Source organism: Aethalodelphis obliquidens, unplaced genomic scaffold (genome assembly GCF_003676395.1).
Source record: "Aethalodelphis obliquidens isolate GAN/ISIS:26980383/991018 unplaced genomic scaffold, ASM367639v1 scaffold59, whole genome shotgun sequence".
Taxonomy (NCBI): domain Eukaryota; kingdom Metazoa; phylum Chordata; class Mammalia; order Artiodactyla; family Delphinidae; genus Aethalodelphis; species Aethalodelphis obliquidens.
The window spans coordinates 4,593,892-4,613,491 of NW_020838003.1; the positions used below are offsets into that span (position 1 = coordinate 4,593,892).

The following is a 19,600-nucleotide window of genomic DNA, read 5'->3' on the forward strand; positions in this document are numbered from 1 at the left end:
GCTCACAGGATAAAGTCTGAGGCGCTTGACCTGACGCAGCCCATCACCTGCCATCCTCTGTCATCCCCTGACAGGTCCTTTGAGCACCAGCAACACTCAACTGCCCACCTTCCCCCAGGTATGGGCTGGATTAGCTGCTTCTGCTGAGAGCTGACATGAGTTGGTACAGCCACAAGATACAACACAACCAAGCCAGCCTGACAGAGCTCTTTCTGGAAGGCAGCACAAGGATGGCTGCTGAACCAGCTATGCTGGTATACGCCACGTCCAGATGATAAAAATAAGCACTCAGGGAATTGCATTAGGCTTGATGGGAGTGAGTAATACTTTAAAGGAAACTTTCAGGCTTCAAGAGCACTGCTGGTTGTTCTTTTAGTTCAACAAAGTGCTACTTAATAATTAAACACAAACTCAGCATCCATGTTGCCATCTACACCGTCTAAATTCACCCAGAGATGATGCAGACCAACTTTGAGAACCTGATCTAATAACATGTGGATGACTCTCATTGGATTCCAGATCAATAAAACTCACCATATATCAAAACACCAGTTGGTGTGCATTATTTAAAAAATTTCTCCCTGAAATCAAGCAAACCCAATGCAGACTCTTATTAATTAATTAATGTAAGTAATTAATGTATGTAATTTGCACTATTTACCTTTTTAAATTCTCTGTTGAGGGAAAAGAAATACACTGCCATTAACATTCTACCCTTATTCTCTGACCTTATTTTAACTCAAGAACAAATGCCTTGGCTTTTTTTTTTTTTTAATGTCACTGTTGTTGAACTCATTTTGCTTTAATTGCAACTCCAACGATTTCGGCTAATGAGATCTGACAGTTGAGGTTCAAATGTTAGTCTATGTGTAAGCTGCTACTCTGTCTATAAAATGACATACAAGGGGGGCTTCCCTGGTGGCTCAGTGGTTAAGAATCCGTCTGCCGATGCAGGGGACACGGGTTCAAGCCCTGGTCCGGGAAGATCTCACATGCCGGAGAGTAACTAAGCCCGTGTGCCACAACTACTGAGCCTGCACTCTAGAGCCCACGAGCCACAACTACTGAGCCCATGAGCCACAATTACTGAAGCCCACGCGCCTAGAGCCCATGCTCCACAACAAGAGAAGCCACCGCAATGAAGAGAAGCCCCCACTCGCCACAACTAGGGAAAGGCCGCGCGCAGCAACAAAGACCTAATGCAGCCCAAAATAAACAAATAATTTATATATATAAAAAAAAAACTTGACCCTTAAAAAAAAAATTACATACAAGACAAGAAGATGGAAGAGTTATCCTGAAAAAGCTCCTGCTACAAAATACACACTAGAGGACTTTTTCAACGCTTCCAGGTAATTACAAATGTGAAACCAAGGTTGAGAACTGCCAGCCTAAAGAAAAAGCAGCCACCAGACAGAAACTTAATCAAAAGGACCCGGTGAAAACTGGGGAAATATATGTGGATTCCAGTCAGCGGGGTGTTGGGGGGAAGAGGCTGAAGGAGTGGATGAGAGAAAGTGTTTTAAGATGTGAATAAATAAGAAGTGTGGCCGTGACAATCATGCTGGGTTCTGTGTATAACCTGTGGAGCCAGTCATTCTTTTACAATCTGTTTGGTTGTGATTATATCTCTCAAAGATGAAATAAGTAATGTTCTACGTCTCCTCTTCCCTCCATTACTGTGGACTATCAGAAATATAGTATTAAAAGTAATATCCTTAAAATGGGACTTGCAAGAGTAATGATTACATTCCCATAACAATGGCATTCTGCCTTGCTTTCTCTAGAAAGAGTATAAAACTCAGATGCCAAAGGAGCCCCGTGGGAAAGGTCAATGAGTGAAGCAGGTACAGGTTTGTACGTATTTGCAGGCCAAATCCCAGCAATGATATTCACTTCTACACAGAAATATGCCCTCTCCCATTTTTGTTAAACACATTTTGTTAAACACAGGCTATCTTTCATTTTCCTTCTTTTGGTAAAGAGCATCAAACACAAACAGATATTTCTCTACTCTATGAAAGACAGCAGAGCAAGCACCATGACAAAGGGCATTTTCACTGAGCCTTGCAGTCAGGGGACAACAGGGGTGTGACCGTGGTGGGAACAGGGAGGGAGGTTAGCAGCCTCTATTCTGCCCAGGCTGCTGCCACAGAGGACTGTGATGGGGTCAGCACTGCAAAACAGCCACACGTTTCCGGAGAAGCTGGAAAGCTGGATTATTTGGTGAATTTTCCAGATTTTAAAGGTATAAACTATTAGTGAGGCAAACGTGACCACTGGCCTACAGAGCGGAACAAAAATGTGAAGCTAAATAACAATATACAAACAAAATCATCCTGAAGAGGTTAAGTTTTCGTTCTTCCATTCATCCACACAATGTTTAATGACCATCTTTTTTTTTTTTTTTTTTTTTTTTTGCAGTATGCGGGCCTCTCACTGCTGTGGCCTCTCCCGTTGTGGAGCACAGGCTCCAGACGCGCAGGCTCAGTGGCCATGGCTCACGGGCCTAGCCGCTCCGCGGCATGTGGGATCCTCCCGGACCAGGGCACGAACCTGTGTCCCCTGCATCGGCAGGCGGACTCTCAACCACTGAGCCACCAGGGAAGCCCTGACCATCTATTTTGTATGACATTCATTCAGCAAGTTGGGAAGAGGATACAAAGCTACATAAGGCAGGACCCCTACCTTCAAAGAGAGCTTTCAGGCTAGCTTTAAATACTAAATTGTGTCATACGAATAGAAAATCCCTGGCAGGGCTGAAGCTAGAGGGGAATTATCAAGGAATTCAATTATGGAGCTGCTTATGTTCTAGTCTAGTTTGTTTCACATGCAGGAAAAGACAGGAGATTTGCTGAACCTGCATCACCAATGGCCCAAACTACTATCCTTCACACTGGACTAATGAAACTAAAAGGACACATGAACATATATTGAATTGGCCAAAAAGTGCGTTCGGTTTTAAGTAAACATAAAAGACACATTTTTCATTTTCACCAAGAACTTTATTGAACATTCACTAACCAAATGAACATTTTGGCCAACCCAATAACAAACTAAACAAAATCCTGATGGTTTGAAAACATTAATAATAGAGCTTCCAAACTGGCCTTACAGAAGTAAAGCAGAGACATTACGTTATTTTTTAAATTATTCTAAAAATCAACAAAATTAATTAAATGAAAACCAGATCAGTAGTTCTCGAAGGGTGGTCTGAGGACCTCTGGGGGTCCCCAAGACCCTCTCAGGGGGTTCCCCAAGGTCAAAACTATTTCCTTAATAATACTAAGACATAATCTTCCTTTTTCACTCATTCTTTCAGGAGCATACAGAGGAGCTTTCTAGAGGTCACACAGCTTGTAATGATGTCATCGCTCTGACAGCTAACGGAATATGTGTTTGTGTATTCTTGTGTTTTAAAAATGTATCTGTTTTAATTTCTAATATTGTAAATAATAGATATAACCCACAGAAATATAGGTTCTTTGGGGTCTTCAATAATTGTTAAGAGAATAAAAGGGTCTGAGCCCCAAAACTCTGAATTAGATCATAAATTCCATAAGAGTAAGGACTGTGTCTCATTTACTATTGTATCCATAGCTCTTAGCACACCGCCTCACAAATGGTTCACACTCATTAAATATTGATATTTGCTAAATAAACAGATGACTGCCAAAGAATATACGTAAAAGTGCTTTTGGATATAGAGAGCAAACACTGAAAGTAGCCTTTATTTTCCTCGGTTGCTTTTGACTAGTTACCAGCTTTGATAAAAAAAAAACAGTCGCTTCATGTAATGTATCCTGTATATAGAGTATATATCTTGATGATATAGGCCATTAATGCCCAGTCACTTGGCCAACATCCTGTGTTTTCATTAATGATCTTATAATCCCACCTGCTGATTCCTCCCTGGGAAACAAGCAAGTGTCTGGCAGAACAGATGGCCCCTTCACTGCGGCCCGACAATGAAATCTTGTACTTTATTCAACAAGAAAACAAAAACGATTCTCACAATCTAGAACCTTCCCCTCCCTCCCTAAAGATATGTCCTTTAATGTAAACGTGCAGAATAATAGTAATTACTAAGAGTAATGGCCCTCAACTAGAATTATCAACTCTTTTATATGTTAGTCATACCAGTTGAAATTAAAAATAAATACAGCAAATTAAAAATAAATTAAAAATAAATAGAAGCACCCCATTTCTGTAAAGTATATGTATTACTATATATGCACAATGAAAAAATGTGGATTAATCAACAATATATGTAACAGTGGTAATCTTTCTTTTATTAATTTTTATTGTCTGACTTTTTACAATGGCATGCATTTTTTTTACCAGAAAAATAAACAAAAATAAAGAATAAAATACAAAGTTAAAAAAAAAAAAAAGAATTGTCATCTCAAGGAGTGAAGACATGGGTTAACATAATCACCATCCAAACCAGTCACAGACTTCATGGTTAGCTCTTTGACCTGGGTGCTGTTCCGAAGGACTCTGATTCAGCAGGGCTGGTGGGGTCTCTATTTTTTAAATTTCCCTAGGTGATTCTGATGTGGTTCCCTAGAGTCTAGGGACAACACTGAGAACTACTGGTTTCCTCCATTGTCTTAACCATTAGTAATGAATGCACGCACGGTCACCATGAATTAGTAACAGCTGAAAGAAACATAATATAATTTTGATATCACCAGATCATGTTTCTAAAAGCCAGGGAGGAGTCGGATAATTTTGCTTATGAGTTCAAGAATCTGGCAAGGATACGGCCTCTGTTTACAGATCTATGGTTTCTGCTTGTGCTGAGCCAATCACATGACTCTACCACGAATCTGGAATGAAGGAACTGAGAGATGAAGCATGTTCATGGGAGGCTCAGCAGCTGAAGAGTCATATAGGGTCAGGGCTGGGGAAGGTCCAGATGAGGAAACAGGCTGGGCCAGAGGAAACAGAGGAAGCTGGTTGGTGGGAAAAGCAGAGGAACGCGTGGGAGACACAGAGTGTGCCTGGTCCTGCTGACTTTCCAGTTTCTACTGGATTGGCAGGAGGCCTGACTGTGCTGTGGTTCTTACCCTTCGATTTCTATGAGCTTCCTCTTCCGGCTTTATAAAAAGCCGGCTAGCTCTTTTTTTTTTTTTTTTTTCGGCGGTACGCGGGCCTCTCACTGTTGTGACCTCTCCCGTTGCGGAGCACAGGCTCCGGACACGCAGGATCAGCGGCCATGGCTCACGGGCCCAGCCGCTCCGCGGCATGTGGGATCTTCCCAGACCGGGGCACGAACCCGCGTCCCCTGCATCGGCAGGCGGACTCTCAACCACTGCGCCACCAGGGAAGCCCCTACGGCTAGCTCTTTCCTGAGCTCGCGTGAGGGTGCCTCGTTTCCTCAGAGAGCATTGCCCCTCTTTAATGCCAAGAAGTGGAGGACGATGTGATATGTGAGGGTAGAATTTTCTGTCACCACGAATCTTTTGAAAGGAAAGAAGGTGCTAGTAACTGCTCCGGGATAACAGGTGTAAATAAGCCAGAACTGTCACAGGCAACGTATCCAGTGCCACATAGGTGTAAAGGTAATTCGATACCCACCACCATCCATTTCAAAATTGACACAGTCTCAGTTTCCTTGACTAGAAAATAACAGATTAAGTGATGCCTAAGGTTTTTTTCTTAATCTAAGATTCTATGTCTTCTTAACTCTGAAAAGAGACAGCTAAGGAGATGAGGTAGCCGGGCAAGAAGGAGCCCTTTAAGATTACATATACTTGACTGTCTTTACATAAACAACAATGAAGATGTTTTACTCATTTGACTTTAAAAAAGACCCCACATATTCACCAATCAATGTTACTTGGTTAAATTATCAGTGATTATATTTTATTTCTTGAGGCACTAGAACAACTCCAAAGTTGCTTTGGCTCCCGATGGAGGCCAGCTGGTACCTGCCCAGAGACTCAGGTTCTGGCAAAGGGTAAGGGAATCTGTCCCGTTTGTCTCATCGCTGAGACCTAAGGCTATCGTTCTTCCTTGGTCTGTGAATAGGAAGCAAAGTGTCAACAGTCTCTTGCCCTCTCACTGCTTCCCTTGCCAGCCCATCTCTTATTAGCCAGCCCTGACTTTGGCCAGCTCTGTGTCCTAATTTCTGGGAGATGTTTAAACCGTCAACAAGCCTAAAGGCAAATTTAATATCCTGAGCTGCAGAGTTGTTCTCAAGCACAGGTCGTATGCCTGTGTCATAGAATCTCAGAAATTTGAAGCTAGAAGGAACTTTACTATATAAGCTTCAGTTCCTAGATGAGAAACGAATAGCTGGAAACAATAACAAATGTTTACTGTTGTCTGTACAAATATGTTGCCTATACAAATAACAATAACAAAGTCAGGTGCTTGGGAGGGACTGTGCTATATGCTTTCCATCAATCCTTTTATTTCATTCTTGCACCAACCCAAAGGTAGGCATTCTTATTACCCCCATTTTCAAGATGAGGAACCTAAGGGTTTGAGAGGTTCAATACTTTGCTACTTGGCTTGTCCAGTTTAATCCAAGTATTTGTTAGTGACAGAAAAAGGAGTTTTAACCAAGTTCTGCTGATTCTTAGGACACTGTTCTTTCAAGTAAAATGATCAAAAGTGAGGCAGCAGGCTTTTTAGCTACCTACCATGTACCAGGCACTACACTAGGTGTCAGAACAATTAGCAGGATTACCAGATGAAATGTCACATTAAAATCCTGCCCTTCCAGGTTCTAGGGAGGAAAAGAGATCGCTAGGTCTCTGCAAAGCTCTGTCTTCAGGGAGGTTAAAATGCTCGACAGAGAAGGCCTGGTTAATGCTCAGAGTATCCCCCAGGATGTGGGTGTGGGCCAAGGAGGGAAGCATTACTCTGCCTCTTCTGCAATTGAGAAAAGTAGAGAGAAACAATTACAGGGCTTGCCCAATGCAAGGCATAATATAACAAGCCAAGAATGGAACCAAACTGTCTTGGTTCCTTCCACTCTATTCAATGGCCAAAATTAAAATCTCCCTTCAATCACCCTTGGCTACTGTGGGATCAAAGATAATTACCACATGAGACAAATTCTTCTAATAGGAATTATGTTACTAAGCTTCTCACAATTAGCCCAACCTACTCATTTGATTTTCATCCTTTTTCTCTCTTCTCTTTTTGATGTAGACAAGACAGGACACAGTCTTCAAATGAAAAAATTAAGAACTGGGAGTATCAGAGTGGATTATATTACAAGTATATTAAAGTCAAGTTATGAATGAATTTTCCATAACAACGTTAATGGAAAGAATGATGGCAGCCATAACTGATCACCTATTCCGTGCCTGATACTGTGCTCCGATTACCTCACTTGGTCTCACAACAGCACACAAAGAGGCAGATCCTGGGTTTGTGTGAAGCTCGTACAGGGTGTGGGGGCCCTCCCTAAGAAAAGAACATTTTGGATACAGAATTAGGTAGAAGGCTTTGGAAGGGCCTGTGCAAGCGAGGGACCCAAAGCGTGAGCTTCGTGACCTTCACGGTAAACGCACCGCTGTGCCCAAGATGGCTAACATCCTCACTTCTCCGAGGAATGAAATTGAGGCTCAGAGAAGTAACTTGCCCAGAGGCAGAAGGCTTGGAAATGTCAGGGCTACGATTTGAACATAGGATGCCTGACCTCAAATCTCATGTATTTTTTCTTTGCTTACGTGCCTTCTAACGAAAATAAAACTGGTATCATTTACAAATAACTATACATACTAACTATACCCCATGAAAAGTACACTCATTTTCTCTAATAATTCTTATAGTCCTTCTATCTACGGGAGTTGTTATTATCCCCATTTACAGATGGAAAAACCTAAAATCAAGAAAGGTTATGCACCAGCCAAAGGTAACCTAGCTAGTACACAGGGGAGCCAGGATTCATGCCCAAGAATTGACCTGCAGAGACCTTCCTCTTTCCCGCCACCTCTTGCTACCATCCTACAGGTGATCCGGGAAAGCAGAATGGTAATGATGGTAATGCGTGACCTCTGGTTGCCTTACGATATTCCCACACCTGTCCACAGAAACTAGCCCTGTCATTTAGTTTCACATACCACATTGTGCGATATTCCTTAACAGGGTGAGGCAATTCTGAAAGTTCACTTCCTCTGTACTATAATTTATCAGTCAGATCAGAGTCCGTTCCTCATGGAGAAAACCACCTTTAAAAGCCAATTACCAAATATCAACACCAACTCAAGCCCCAGCCAAGCTGCCTTACAGCCCACACCGCCCGGCATCCTCCCTGCGCACCGCCCACGAATGTACACCCACAGGGCATCAGAAGGCTGATAATGTCTGAGACACGGCGGAGATCACTCAACCTACCGGGCTCTCCTGAAACAGCCTTTCAAACCCACACAAGAAAATTCAATTGGCTGCAATTGGATTGCTTAACTCTAGTCACCCAAGCGAGAGGTTACCTCCTTAAACAATCTTGCCATGGATTTGCAGGTGGACAAGCGTGGAGAGATTCAGTTTAGTTTTTTCTTTGAACATGGGTGCTCAGAGAAAACAATGAATGGCCTTTGAGCAGCTCAGACAGTGGGCCTTGTCTCCCACTGGCAATGTGAACTTTAAAAAAATTAAACTATGCTTTGCCGTGGCATTTTTTTTTGAGTTGCCTCTAACCGTCAGATTTCAAGTAATTGATGGCCTTTAGAAAAGCCTCTATTAAAGGAATATGTCTTTTGCCACCTGGAACGAAACAATTTTGCTAACGGGGAGTGCAGTGATCAATCTTGGAGGAGGCCCAGGGCTTTTATTATCTGGCCAAGGGCAAGTGTCAACCAGTGGAAGAAATTAGGCATGCAGTTACGGGTGCTAACAAGAAAGGCTGCTCCAATAATCTTTTTTTAAAGGAAAAAGCGATCCCATTAACTCTCTCTGGTTCCTCTTTCCACACAGGTTGGTGGGTGTGGGTGAAAGGGCAGGAGAAATGACTACTGGTGAAGTCATAGGATGGAGAAATCTGAAATGACCAGCTCTCCAGCATACACATCTAGGGGGAAGAGATGGGCTCAGATTCTTTTAAGGATCTAAATGTATCTCTGCCTGAAGCTTACGGCTGTTTGAGAAGAGCAAGAATCCACGGTGAAACAAAGCAACACAGACCGCTGGTACAAGGTATCAAACATCTAAGTCGGCCGGTAAGCACAGACTCTGATGGACTGGAAAGTCACCCAGCCCAAAGGCCTGGCCTGGCTACCAAGCGTGGGCTCAGCCCAGGAAGGCAAGGACACAATAGACCACACACCCGCTTCGCATCCCACCCCACATCACTTCCAAGGCCACAGCAAGCAGCCAACACACCTGTGGGGTCTTTCATTTAGTTTTGTTTCTTCATGAAGTGGGAGGGAAATGAGTTTGGGCCCAACAGAAATTGGGGCGTAGGGAGGGCCCGGGGTGGGCGGGGATGCAAACAAGAGAAGAGAAGTGAATTCTTTAAAAGTCTAGATCCGTAGTCTCGTTTATTATTCTAAAAGGAACAGAAGCGTTCTCATTCCTCTCCTCCTTCTTTAACCCTTACCAACCCACCCCAAGAAGACAAGGAGGAGAGCAGGGCTCTAGTCTAGAGGGTTCGCCGGGGTGCAGATCCTCCCTGCACAAGGTTTAGCAAAGGGAGGGTGGGCTGGAAGTGTCCTCCCAAACACACGCGCGCGCGCGCACGCACACACACACAGCCGGCCACGCCTCACCTTCTCGATCGTCTGGTCCACGGCCTTCTGGAAGACTCTGGTCACCAGCAGCATGACACTGGTCACCAGCAGAAGCAGAGACAGCGTCCCCACCGCGTAGAAGCAGCACCTGCCCATTCCGCGCACCGCTCACGGGCCCGGCGGCTGGCGACTGGACGGGAAACAGGGAGGGAGGGAGGCGCCGCCGCAGTAGCGGCCGGAAGACCCCGGACCCTCGGGCGCCTGCGGCCCGGCCGATGCGCCTGGCTCCCGGCTCCGCGGCCGGACAAGCGCGGCCCCACTGCCCCCGGCCGGCCGATGGGGAGTGGAAGGCGCGCTTTAGTTTCGCTTTCCCTGGCCGGGGCAGCCGCGACGCCCTTGTGGCGCAGCTCGCCAGGGAAAGGGAGCGCGCAGGGCGGGGACGCTCGCCGGCCGGGCTCTCCGCAGCCCCGGGAGGCGACAGCCGGCAACTGCGCGGGGAAGCGGGCGGGGCGGAGGCTGAGCCCGCAGTCATGTGCCCCGCAGCGGCTGCCGCGATTCGGCCCGCGCGACCCGCGGTCAGTCCCGGCGGCCCCCCAGCGCCAGCGGCTCCCTGATCCCCGCCCGGCAGCGCCCCCCGCCCCCTCGTCGCAGGCCCCGCGGCCACCCCGGAAAAATCGCCTGCCCTCCCCGGCTCTACCCCCTCCTCAGATACGAGCTGCGGGCCAAGCACGGGGGATTCAGGATGGATACGACACTGCGCCTGCTCTAGACGAGCTCACAAGTTAGCGGGGACACTGTGAACCGCAATTAAGGCGCAGTGTAACATTGACGAGGTGCGTGCTGAGATCTGTGCCTACCACACCTCTGCCCCGGCGACCTAGGACCTCACAGTTGAACTGGGCCTTGGGGGATGGGTAAGGGTTTGTTTTGTCACGTGAGGGATGTGTGCAAGGGAGGGAAGAGGTATTTGGAGGAGAAGAAAAAGCTGTGTTCAGACATTGGGGGTGAAAAAGCAAGATTGTAGGAGGAAAGAAGTTACTTTTGACTCTAGGCTCAGGTGTGCAGTGTAGGATGAGAGGTGTGGAGGCCCCTTGGGGTCAGACTTTCAAGGGCTCTTGTGTCCCATAGGAGAGTTGAGACTTTATCCCTGCTCAGTGGGGTCAGCAAGAGGCTTCAAGCAGGTGGCCCTGATGTTCTCATCTGCTTTGCTCACCAATATGTCCCAAGGCAGCCAGGCTAAAGTCCGCACTCAGCAGGGACTCAAGAAGTATGAGTTGAATGAACATCAACTATATGCTAGGCCTTGGCTAGGTGCTTACACACACCTATTTAATACCCACAGCAGCCTTGTGGCTGTTTGTCCCAGTTCCCCCAAGCCAGTGCCAGATGGGAGCACTGTGCCAGAGATTTATGAGGGCACTTGGACAGGAAGCTGGACCTGGGATGCAGGTGTGGCCTTTGTGAAGGAGAGAGGTGAGGAGGGAAGGCTGAATGGGAGGAAGCATCTTATGCTACAGTGAAGCTCTAAGAAAGTTCAGCAAGGCCTTGGGGGAACCTAAGTCAAGCTGCCCTGTCCCAGGAGTCCAGCATCCCCCAGGAATAGGCTTCTTGTCATTAGGCCTGGGCTGGCGGCAGCCCTAGGAAACTGGCCTCTGCACCAAGCTGGGGATGAGGATCAGAGGATAGATTTTAGGGCTCAGCAGCTGGGACAGGGCCATTGGTCAGCTATGCTCTGCACTGCAAGTTCTGAGAGTACATTTTCTTGGCCACTATGGTAGTGGTATTCCCGTTTTGCACACAAGGAAACCGTGGCTCTGAGAGGTGAGTAACCTAACAAGCTCAACCAGTTGCTGAGGGGTGAATCCTGCCTCGACCAGAATGCAGGCCCAGTGACTTCCAAAGCCCTCACTTTTTCTACCTAGTGCATTGCTGCCTCCCAGCTGCCATCAGTGAGAATCTGCGAACAGGGGGTTCAGCTGGGAGACTTTGCTGACGACTTGGTGAGATGCTGTGATGCATTCAAAATGGTGGCAAATTCTTTGACACTCCTTCTATTGAGAAGTGGGGTCTATACCGTTCCCCTTGAGTTTGGGCTGGATTTAGGGATGGAAAGCACTAAATCACTATATCCTGGAACTTCTTAAGATAGATCATAAACACCTTGCAGCTTCTCTCTGGGCCTCTGGAAATGGTAGCTCTTGGTGCCCTGAGCCACCACTAAGCTCAGCTACCCTGAGGCCTCCACGCTGGAGAGAACAGGGGAGAGACCACAGGGAGATGACCTGCCCGCCCCCTGCTGTCCCCAACCATTTAAGTCATGGGCCCCAGGCACATGGAGCAGAGTGGTCTCTGCCTTGCCCTGCTTGAAATGCAAAATAAAGGACTATTGTTGTTTTAAGCCACTATGTTGGGGCATGTTACTAGGTTTCAGATAACTGGAGCAGACCGTGAGGGCAGGCCTGAGCCCGTGACTCTGGCAGTGACAGTGGCTGCCCAATCCCAGTTCTACCCATCTGTAGCTACCAAAGGTCTTTGAGCAGCAGTCCCAGAGAACCAGGCCTGGGTGGAGTCTGGAATGACTCAGCTCCTCCAAACCTCACGGCCAGGATGCCTGGGCGGTCCCCAGTCCTCATGCCATCAGCAGCAGCCTTTCCCTACCCCCAGTTCTGCCGTGATAATGGCCTGTTCTGACCCTGTCTCTGCTTTAGATTCCACCTATCTACCTGAGCTCTGTCCTGTGCCCCAGTAACCCTCACTCATCCCCTTCCTGGGCACTGGTCGGGATCCTCTGCAGCCTGTGTGTGTCCTCTCCTGCATTAACTAGAAAAAAGATTTGGTAACCTGCTTGCTGGAGTACTTGGCACCCCGCGGTTCCTGCTAACATTGAACACCCCTCCCCCATCTCCAGACTAAGACCAGCTTTTCTGTTTGCTGGCTGCATTCTGGAGGGCAAACTCCACGGTGACCCGCCCACTCCAGCCCTGGGCCACCAATCCCAGGGTGCTGTTCCTTCTCATTGTTCACTGAGGTCTCTTCTTGCCTCTTGTCTGGGCCACTAGGGGAGTAACAGACTGTAGGGATGGGGAGATGGACCCAGATTTGATAAACACATCTCGGGGTGGGGGGAGCATCTAAACCACAGTTTCTAACTCAGTTGCTCTCGGTGTACCTTCCCTTTGAGGCTCTCTCACTCCAGCAACGGCACTTGTCTCCACCTTGTCACGTGGTTGGTAAGCTGCTTCCCCTTTAAAACTCTGGTCCAAACTGGACAAAAACCTCTTTCTTGGTTCCTCTTAGCACAGCTGACCAGACTAGCATTTTTAAAATGTACTAAACACTTAAGAGAGAACAAAAAGGACCTAAATTACAGAAAATATAAACAGCTTAGAAAAACAAACAAACTCATGTTCCCAAAATAGCAATCTGTGATCCCACAGCAATTTCTTTCCTAACGTAAAGAGCTGATGACTTTTGAGCTCCTGGCCTGGCTGTCTTTCTGTTCGGTTTCATCTTCTCCATCCCGCGGCAGCTACTGACAGGGACTTTGCCCAAAGCCCCCCAGATTCTCATACAAGCTTCCAGAGCTCCTGAGACCTCCTCCTCATTTCTGTTCTGTCGGATGCGTCACCTCCTTTGCTCACTGGCACTCTTACGTTTGGGTTTTTTTGTGCTGTTGAATCATCTCCCCTTCCAGATGAGCCTCCCTCTCTACATACAAGGGGTAGCTGCTGCATGGCAGGTACACGGACCATTAAGCTCCTCTCACACTCTGGAGGGTCAGACAGTGGAGGAAGGGGTTACTAATGCTACTGGTTGGATGGGGATACAGATGCCCTGGTAGGGAGACAGTCAGGAATTTCCCCAGGGACCCCTCTACACCTAAAATCAGAAGCACAAGAACTTGAGAAGAACAAGTGCCTTTGTGAATGAATGACTGTTGGTGCCCACTGCAAATGACACAATCATTCAGGACTCAGAAAAGAAAGAACTTCCTTCACAGAGTCTAAGACAGGCGCCAGGACAACAGACTGAGTCAGCGAGAAGCAAGAAGGACTCTTTGGGCCCCACCTTCAATTTAAAATATTGATATTATACTCAAAGGAGGTTAATCATGTAGTCACTGTACACGGTTATGTTAAAAGTGTCGATGTGTTCAATGTAAACATTTAGAATACGCCACAGCTGTTACAACCCTGTGTGGGAAATAATTTCTAAATATGACTGTCAGCAAGTCTTCCTTTCTTTGTAGGCTCCTGCAGCTCCTCCAGTCAAAGGTGGCGTTTATTCCCCTCCCTTTAAATCTGGGCTGGCCCTGTGCCCTGCCTGCACCAGTAGAATGTGCCAGAATTGATGGGAGTGTGCCCGTTCTAGGTCTAGGCAGCTCCTTCCTTTACCTTTTTGGTATCCAATCGCCATGTTAGAAGCTCAGATTAGACCGTTGGGTGATGAGAAGCCACGTGGAAAGAGACGCCGGAGAAGGAGAGGGGAATCACAGCTCATCCAGGCTCCCGGATGACTACAGCATATGCCACACGGAACAGAGGTGATGAGTTGTCCCGCTGAGCCCTGCCCACATTGCAGAATTGGGAGCCAATGCATGGCTGTGTATTAAGCAACTACGTTTTGGGGTGGTTTGTTATGCCATAATGGATAACTGAAATACCATATTTTGTTATCTATTCATTATTTTAGGAGCCTGAAAAAGGATGCAGGTGGCCCTAGGCCTTACTTACTTTGTGATCGGCCTGGCTCCAAGAGGTTATCTAAACTCTTAGCTTTCTTACTATGATTTGAAGGTGATCTAGAAAAGGTACCATCACACCCTAGTGATCTGGTATTTTTATTTCTAAATGTTTGTGGAGCATCCTTAACCCTGAGCAATGTTGGATCCATAAGAAAGAATTTCTGTCACCTCCCTTCCCACTTAACAAGCACCCCAAACTTCTCACATTTACACAACTTCTTTATGAGACCAGTTACAGGCTCCTGGATTAGAGCTGCTTTCATATGCTATCACACAGCAAACCAAGGCAGAGGGAATCCGGGAGGTTGTCCTTGGCCCATCTGCTGCCTCATCCAACCAAGAAATCTTACAGCTTCCCTGTTATCATCTTTGTCCCCCAAGTGAGGGGAATCTTTTCTAGTTTGTTGGGTTTGGGTTTGGGTCTGATTCTGTTGGGGTTTGTGGGACAATGAGAACCTCCCTCTTCAAATCCATGTTTCTTTTTTGTTGTTGTTGTTCCTCTAAGGCTGCAGAGTATTTGAAACAACAACTAGGAAGAGACAACTTTTTTGTCTTGTTCCCTTCCCTCCCCTGAAACCACAAGCAGAGTCTCTTCTGAGACTGGTTGGCGGGGCAGCGGGGTGGGTAGAGGGGGAGGCAGGGGAGCAAAAGAGGAAAGAAGAAATATTGGGCAAAAATCGGTTACTATGTCAACAATTCGACCTGCTGCTTGGACAATGTGCCAAGCGCTATGCTAGATCCCGGATTCGCGTTACTTCATTTAACAGGCATAATGCCCCCTGAAGTAGACATTCTTTTGTCAGGATGAGGCAGCTGAAGCAAAGAGAGGTTGACAAAGTGGTCCAAAGTCACATGGCTCGTACGAAGCAAACTAGTCCTGAAGTCTGAGTCTGTCAGACACTCAAGCTGGGCTCTTAGCCACTTAACCGTTGCTTGGGATTTCTGGCCTCGTGTTTACTAAGAGCAAAAGGAAAGCAGGGAAAATTGAAGAAGCTGTGGCAGTACCATCATTCTCGGTCACATGGGCAACCATGCCCCTCAGGAGCGGCAGTGGATCAGAATTCACCGTGTGAGAGAGAGAATACTTCCGCCTGCCTGGACTTGATGGACTAGAATTGCGAGCCAGGAATGAGCTGCACGTTCCCCTCAACCACAAAATGGCTAAAGATATAATCCTCAACGCATGCTCTCATGTGAAAAGCATTCTAATCTGTCGTCACTTTAGGTGGTTTGGTGGCGCTTTCTATAAGCAAACGAAGCTTGGGTTGTGCGTTTTGATAGCCGTTCAACTCAGTGTGGCAAGCCAGTGTATAATGAAATATCAGGGCTGTCTGATTCCTGCACATTATGAAATCTGTGCTAAGTAAACCACACAAGAGTTTACAGTTATTCCTTAATGATGTATTCCACGGTTAGAAGTTGTCTTATATGAGAAAGTCAACTTTACTCAGTATCTCTGAGTGGGAGTAGAACGGGGCAATGGGCAGTGAAGAGGGGACTGCGTGAGGGTCAGTGTTCGGCTGGGGACAGGGTGCGGTAAGGGTCGGGGTGCAGGTCAAGGAATTAGCCTATGGAAAGGGTAAAAATAAGAGCTGCATCTCACCTCTAGCCTAGTGCCCACAGGACTCCTGGCCACGGCACTGACCACATTCCCTGAGTCTCTCTGAAATTGTCACTCGGAAGCCTCCTGTAAGGGTCCAACTTCAAAGAAGATTGTTAATCAGTTAACTACTGGTTTAGAAACATTTCCAATTCTCTGATAAACAGCAAACACTCTCTCTTTTTAGCCTCAGTGAAGAATGTTTCAGAATATTCAGGATAAGGGATTGCTTCAACTGCATTACAGGCTCTCTTGAGCAGCGCTCTTTTTCTGCGTTTCTAATTAAACCAGAGGAGACAAACATACCAACCACGGTTCCTCAAAAAGTTGAACATAGGGGGCTTCCCTGGTGGCGCAGTGGTTGAGAGTCCACCTGCCGATGCAGGGGACACGGGTTCGTGCCCCGGTCCGGGAAGATCCCACGTGCCGTGGAGCAGCTGGGCCCGTGAGCCATGGCCGCTGAGCCTGCGCGTCCGGAGCCTGTGCTCCGCAACGGGAGAGGCCACAACAGTGAGAGGCCCACGTACCGGAAAAAAAAAAAAAAAAGTTGAACATAGAATGACCATACATTCCAGAAATTCCATGCCTAGGTAGGTACCCAAAAGGATTGAAAACAGATACTCAAACGAATCTTTGCATACAAATGTTCATGGCAATACTGTTCACAATTGCCAAAGGTGGAAACAAGCCAAATGTCTATCAGCCAGCAAATGGATAAACAAAATGTGGGAATATGTACAATGGACTATTATTCAGCCACAGCAAGGAATGAAGTACTGACACATACTACAACATGCATGAATCTTGTAAACAGGAGGCCAAGTGAAAGACAGACTCTAAAGGCCACATATTGTATGATTCCATTTACGTAAAATAATCCAGACTAAGTAAATCCCTAGAGACAGAAAACAGATTGGTGGTTGAGGGCATAAGGAATGACTGTTTAATGGGTATGGGGCTTTCTTTTGGGGTAATAAAAAGTTCTGGAACTAGACAGAGATGGTAGTTGTACAACAATGCAATTATACTGTCACTGAATTGTGCACTTTAAAATGGTTAGTTTTATGTTATGTGGATTTCACTTCAATAAAAACTGCAAATCACAGGACAATTTTATGAGGAGATGGTAGTGTATAAGGAGGAGATGTATAGATATCAAATACTTCCAAGGATTTTTTTTTCTTTCTCATATACCATTTCTGATTTCAGTGATAATCACTCTTGGAATATGATCTTTTGAAAATTCAGTGATGGTAGAGAATTCTAGAAAGGTCTAGCATCTTTTTCTTCAGGGAGAAAATAAAAGGGGGCTCCCTCATTCTCTCTCAGCAGAGATGGCACTCAATACTCTGCTTTCCATGAGACTGGTGACTTCCTCTAAGCCTTCCTTACTTCCCCATGGGGCACTGTACATCCCACAAGTATGTATATCCCAAGGTCCTCAGGACACAAGGCAGCTGGCATTCCTAATCAACCCCTGTAGAGAGCCGGTGCCCTAAATCCTGACTGCCTGACACCAAGCAATCTGTTTATTCCCTTACAGAGAATAAAGGCCACTTTCTCACACTTGCCCCACTGGAAGGGAGATCCATTGTGGAGGGTGAGGGGGATTTAGGGGAAGGTGGTGGGGAGAAGCTGTCCAACAGCCTTCACCCTGGTGTTGTGAGTTTTCCTTTTCACCAATAAAGCCTATTCCTTAACCTATGCTGGGTGATATTGTGCAATTAGTTCCAAACTCTTTAATAATATGTGACAACCTGAAGGGATCTATCTGGCATGCTAATATCTATGTGTGAAACAGTAAAAAAAACCCTGCACATTTGACAATGAGGGTCCTCAGGAATTCCCTGGTGGTCCAGTGGTTAGGACTCCATGCTTTCACTGCCAGGGCCTGGGTTCAATCCCTGGTCGGGGAACTAAGATCCCACAAGCCGAGTGGCGTGGCCAAAAAACAAAACAAAACAAAACAATGAGGCCTCAAGACAAGGATGCCCACTGTCACCACTTCTATTCAACACAGTATTGGAAGTTGTAGGCACAGCAATCAGACAACAAGAAGAAATAAAAGTATCCAAATTGTACCATATATAGAAAACCCTAAAGACTCCACACAAAATCTATTCGAACTGATAAACTAATTCAGCAAGGTAGCAGGGCACAGATTAACATACAGTAATCGGTTGCATTTCTTTACACTAACAATGAAATATCAGAAAGGGAGTGTAAAAAACAATAGCTTTTAAAATTCCATTAAAAAATACTTAGGAATAAACCTGACCAAGGAGGTGAAAGACTTACATGCTGAGAACTATAAAACATTAATAAAGGAAACTGAAGATAATTCAAAGAAATGGAAAAATATCCCATGCTCTTGGATTGGGAGAATTAACATTGTTAAAATGGCCATATTACCCAAAACAATCTACAGATTTAGTACGTATGATCCCTATCAAACTACCCATGACATTTTTCACAGAACTACAACAAATAATCCTCAAATTTATATGGAACCATAAAAGACCCAGAATTGCCAAAGCAGTCCTGAGGAAAAAAGAACAAAGCAGGAAGCATAACTCTCCCAGACTTCAGACAATACTACAAAGGTACAGTAATCAAAACAGCATGGTACTGGCCCCAAAACAGACATGTGGATCAATGGAACAGAATAGAGAGCCCAGAAATAAACCCACACACTTATGGTCAATTAATCTTTGACAAAGAAGGCAAAAATATACAATGGGGAAGAAAACAGTCTTTTTAGCAAGTGGTGTTGGGAAAGTTGTACAGCTGAATGTAAATCAATGAAGTTAGAACACATCCTCACACCATACACAAAAATAAACTCAAAATGGCTTAAAGACATAAATATAAGACATAATACCATAAAACTCCTAGAAGAGAACATAAGCAAACATTCTCTGACATAAATTTTACTAATGTTTTCTTAGGTCAGTCTCCCAAGGCAAAAGAAATAAAAGCAAAAATAAACAAATGGGACCAAATCAAACTTACAAACTTTTGCACAGCAAAGGAAACCATAAACAAAATGAAAAGACAGCCCACAGAATGGGAGAAAATATTTGCAAATGATGTGACCGACAAGGACTTAATTTCCAAAATATACAAACAGCTCATACAACTCAATGTCAAAAAAAAAAACAGTGACTACCCTGGCAGTCCAACGGTTAAGACTCTGCACTCCCACTGCAGGGGACACCAGTTCAATCCCGGGTCAGGGAACTAAGATCCCATACGCTACACAGCATGGCCAAATATTAAAAAAAAAAAGAAATTGTTCAAAAAAATAAACAACCCGGGCTTCCCTGCTGGCACAGTGGTTAACAATCTGCCTGCCAATGCAGGGGACATGGGTTCGAGCCCTGGTCCTGGAAGATCCCACATGCTGTGGAACAACTAAGTCCATGCGCCACAACTACTGAGCCTGCGAGCCACAACTACTGAGCCCAAGCACCCAGACCCTGTGCTCTGCAACAAGAGAAGCCACCACAATGAGAAGCCTGCACGCCACAACGAAGAGTAGCCCCCGCTCACTGCAATTAGAGAAAG

At 45.9% G+C, this 19,600-nt stretch overlaps 1 protein-coding gene across 1 annotated transcript in view; it reads right to left on the minus strand.

Annotated features, from left to right (window-relative positions):
* SCARB2 (scavenger receptor class B member 2) overlaps window positions 1-10,188 on the minus strand; it is a 65,957-nt gene extending 55,769 nt beyond the window's left edge. The window contains exon 1 of the mRNA XM_027087668.1: window positions 9,729-10,188. Coding sequence (XP_026943469.1) covers window positions 9,729-9,845 — 117 coding nt within the window. The 5' untranslated portion in view covers window positions 9,846-10,188. The remainder of the gene's footprint in view (window positions 1-9,728) is intronic.
* Window positions 10,189-19,600: the final 9,412 nt, after the last annotated feature.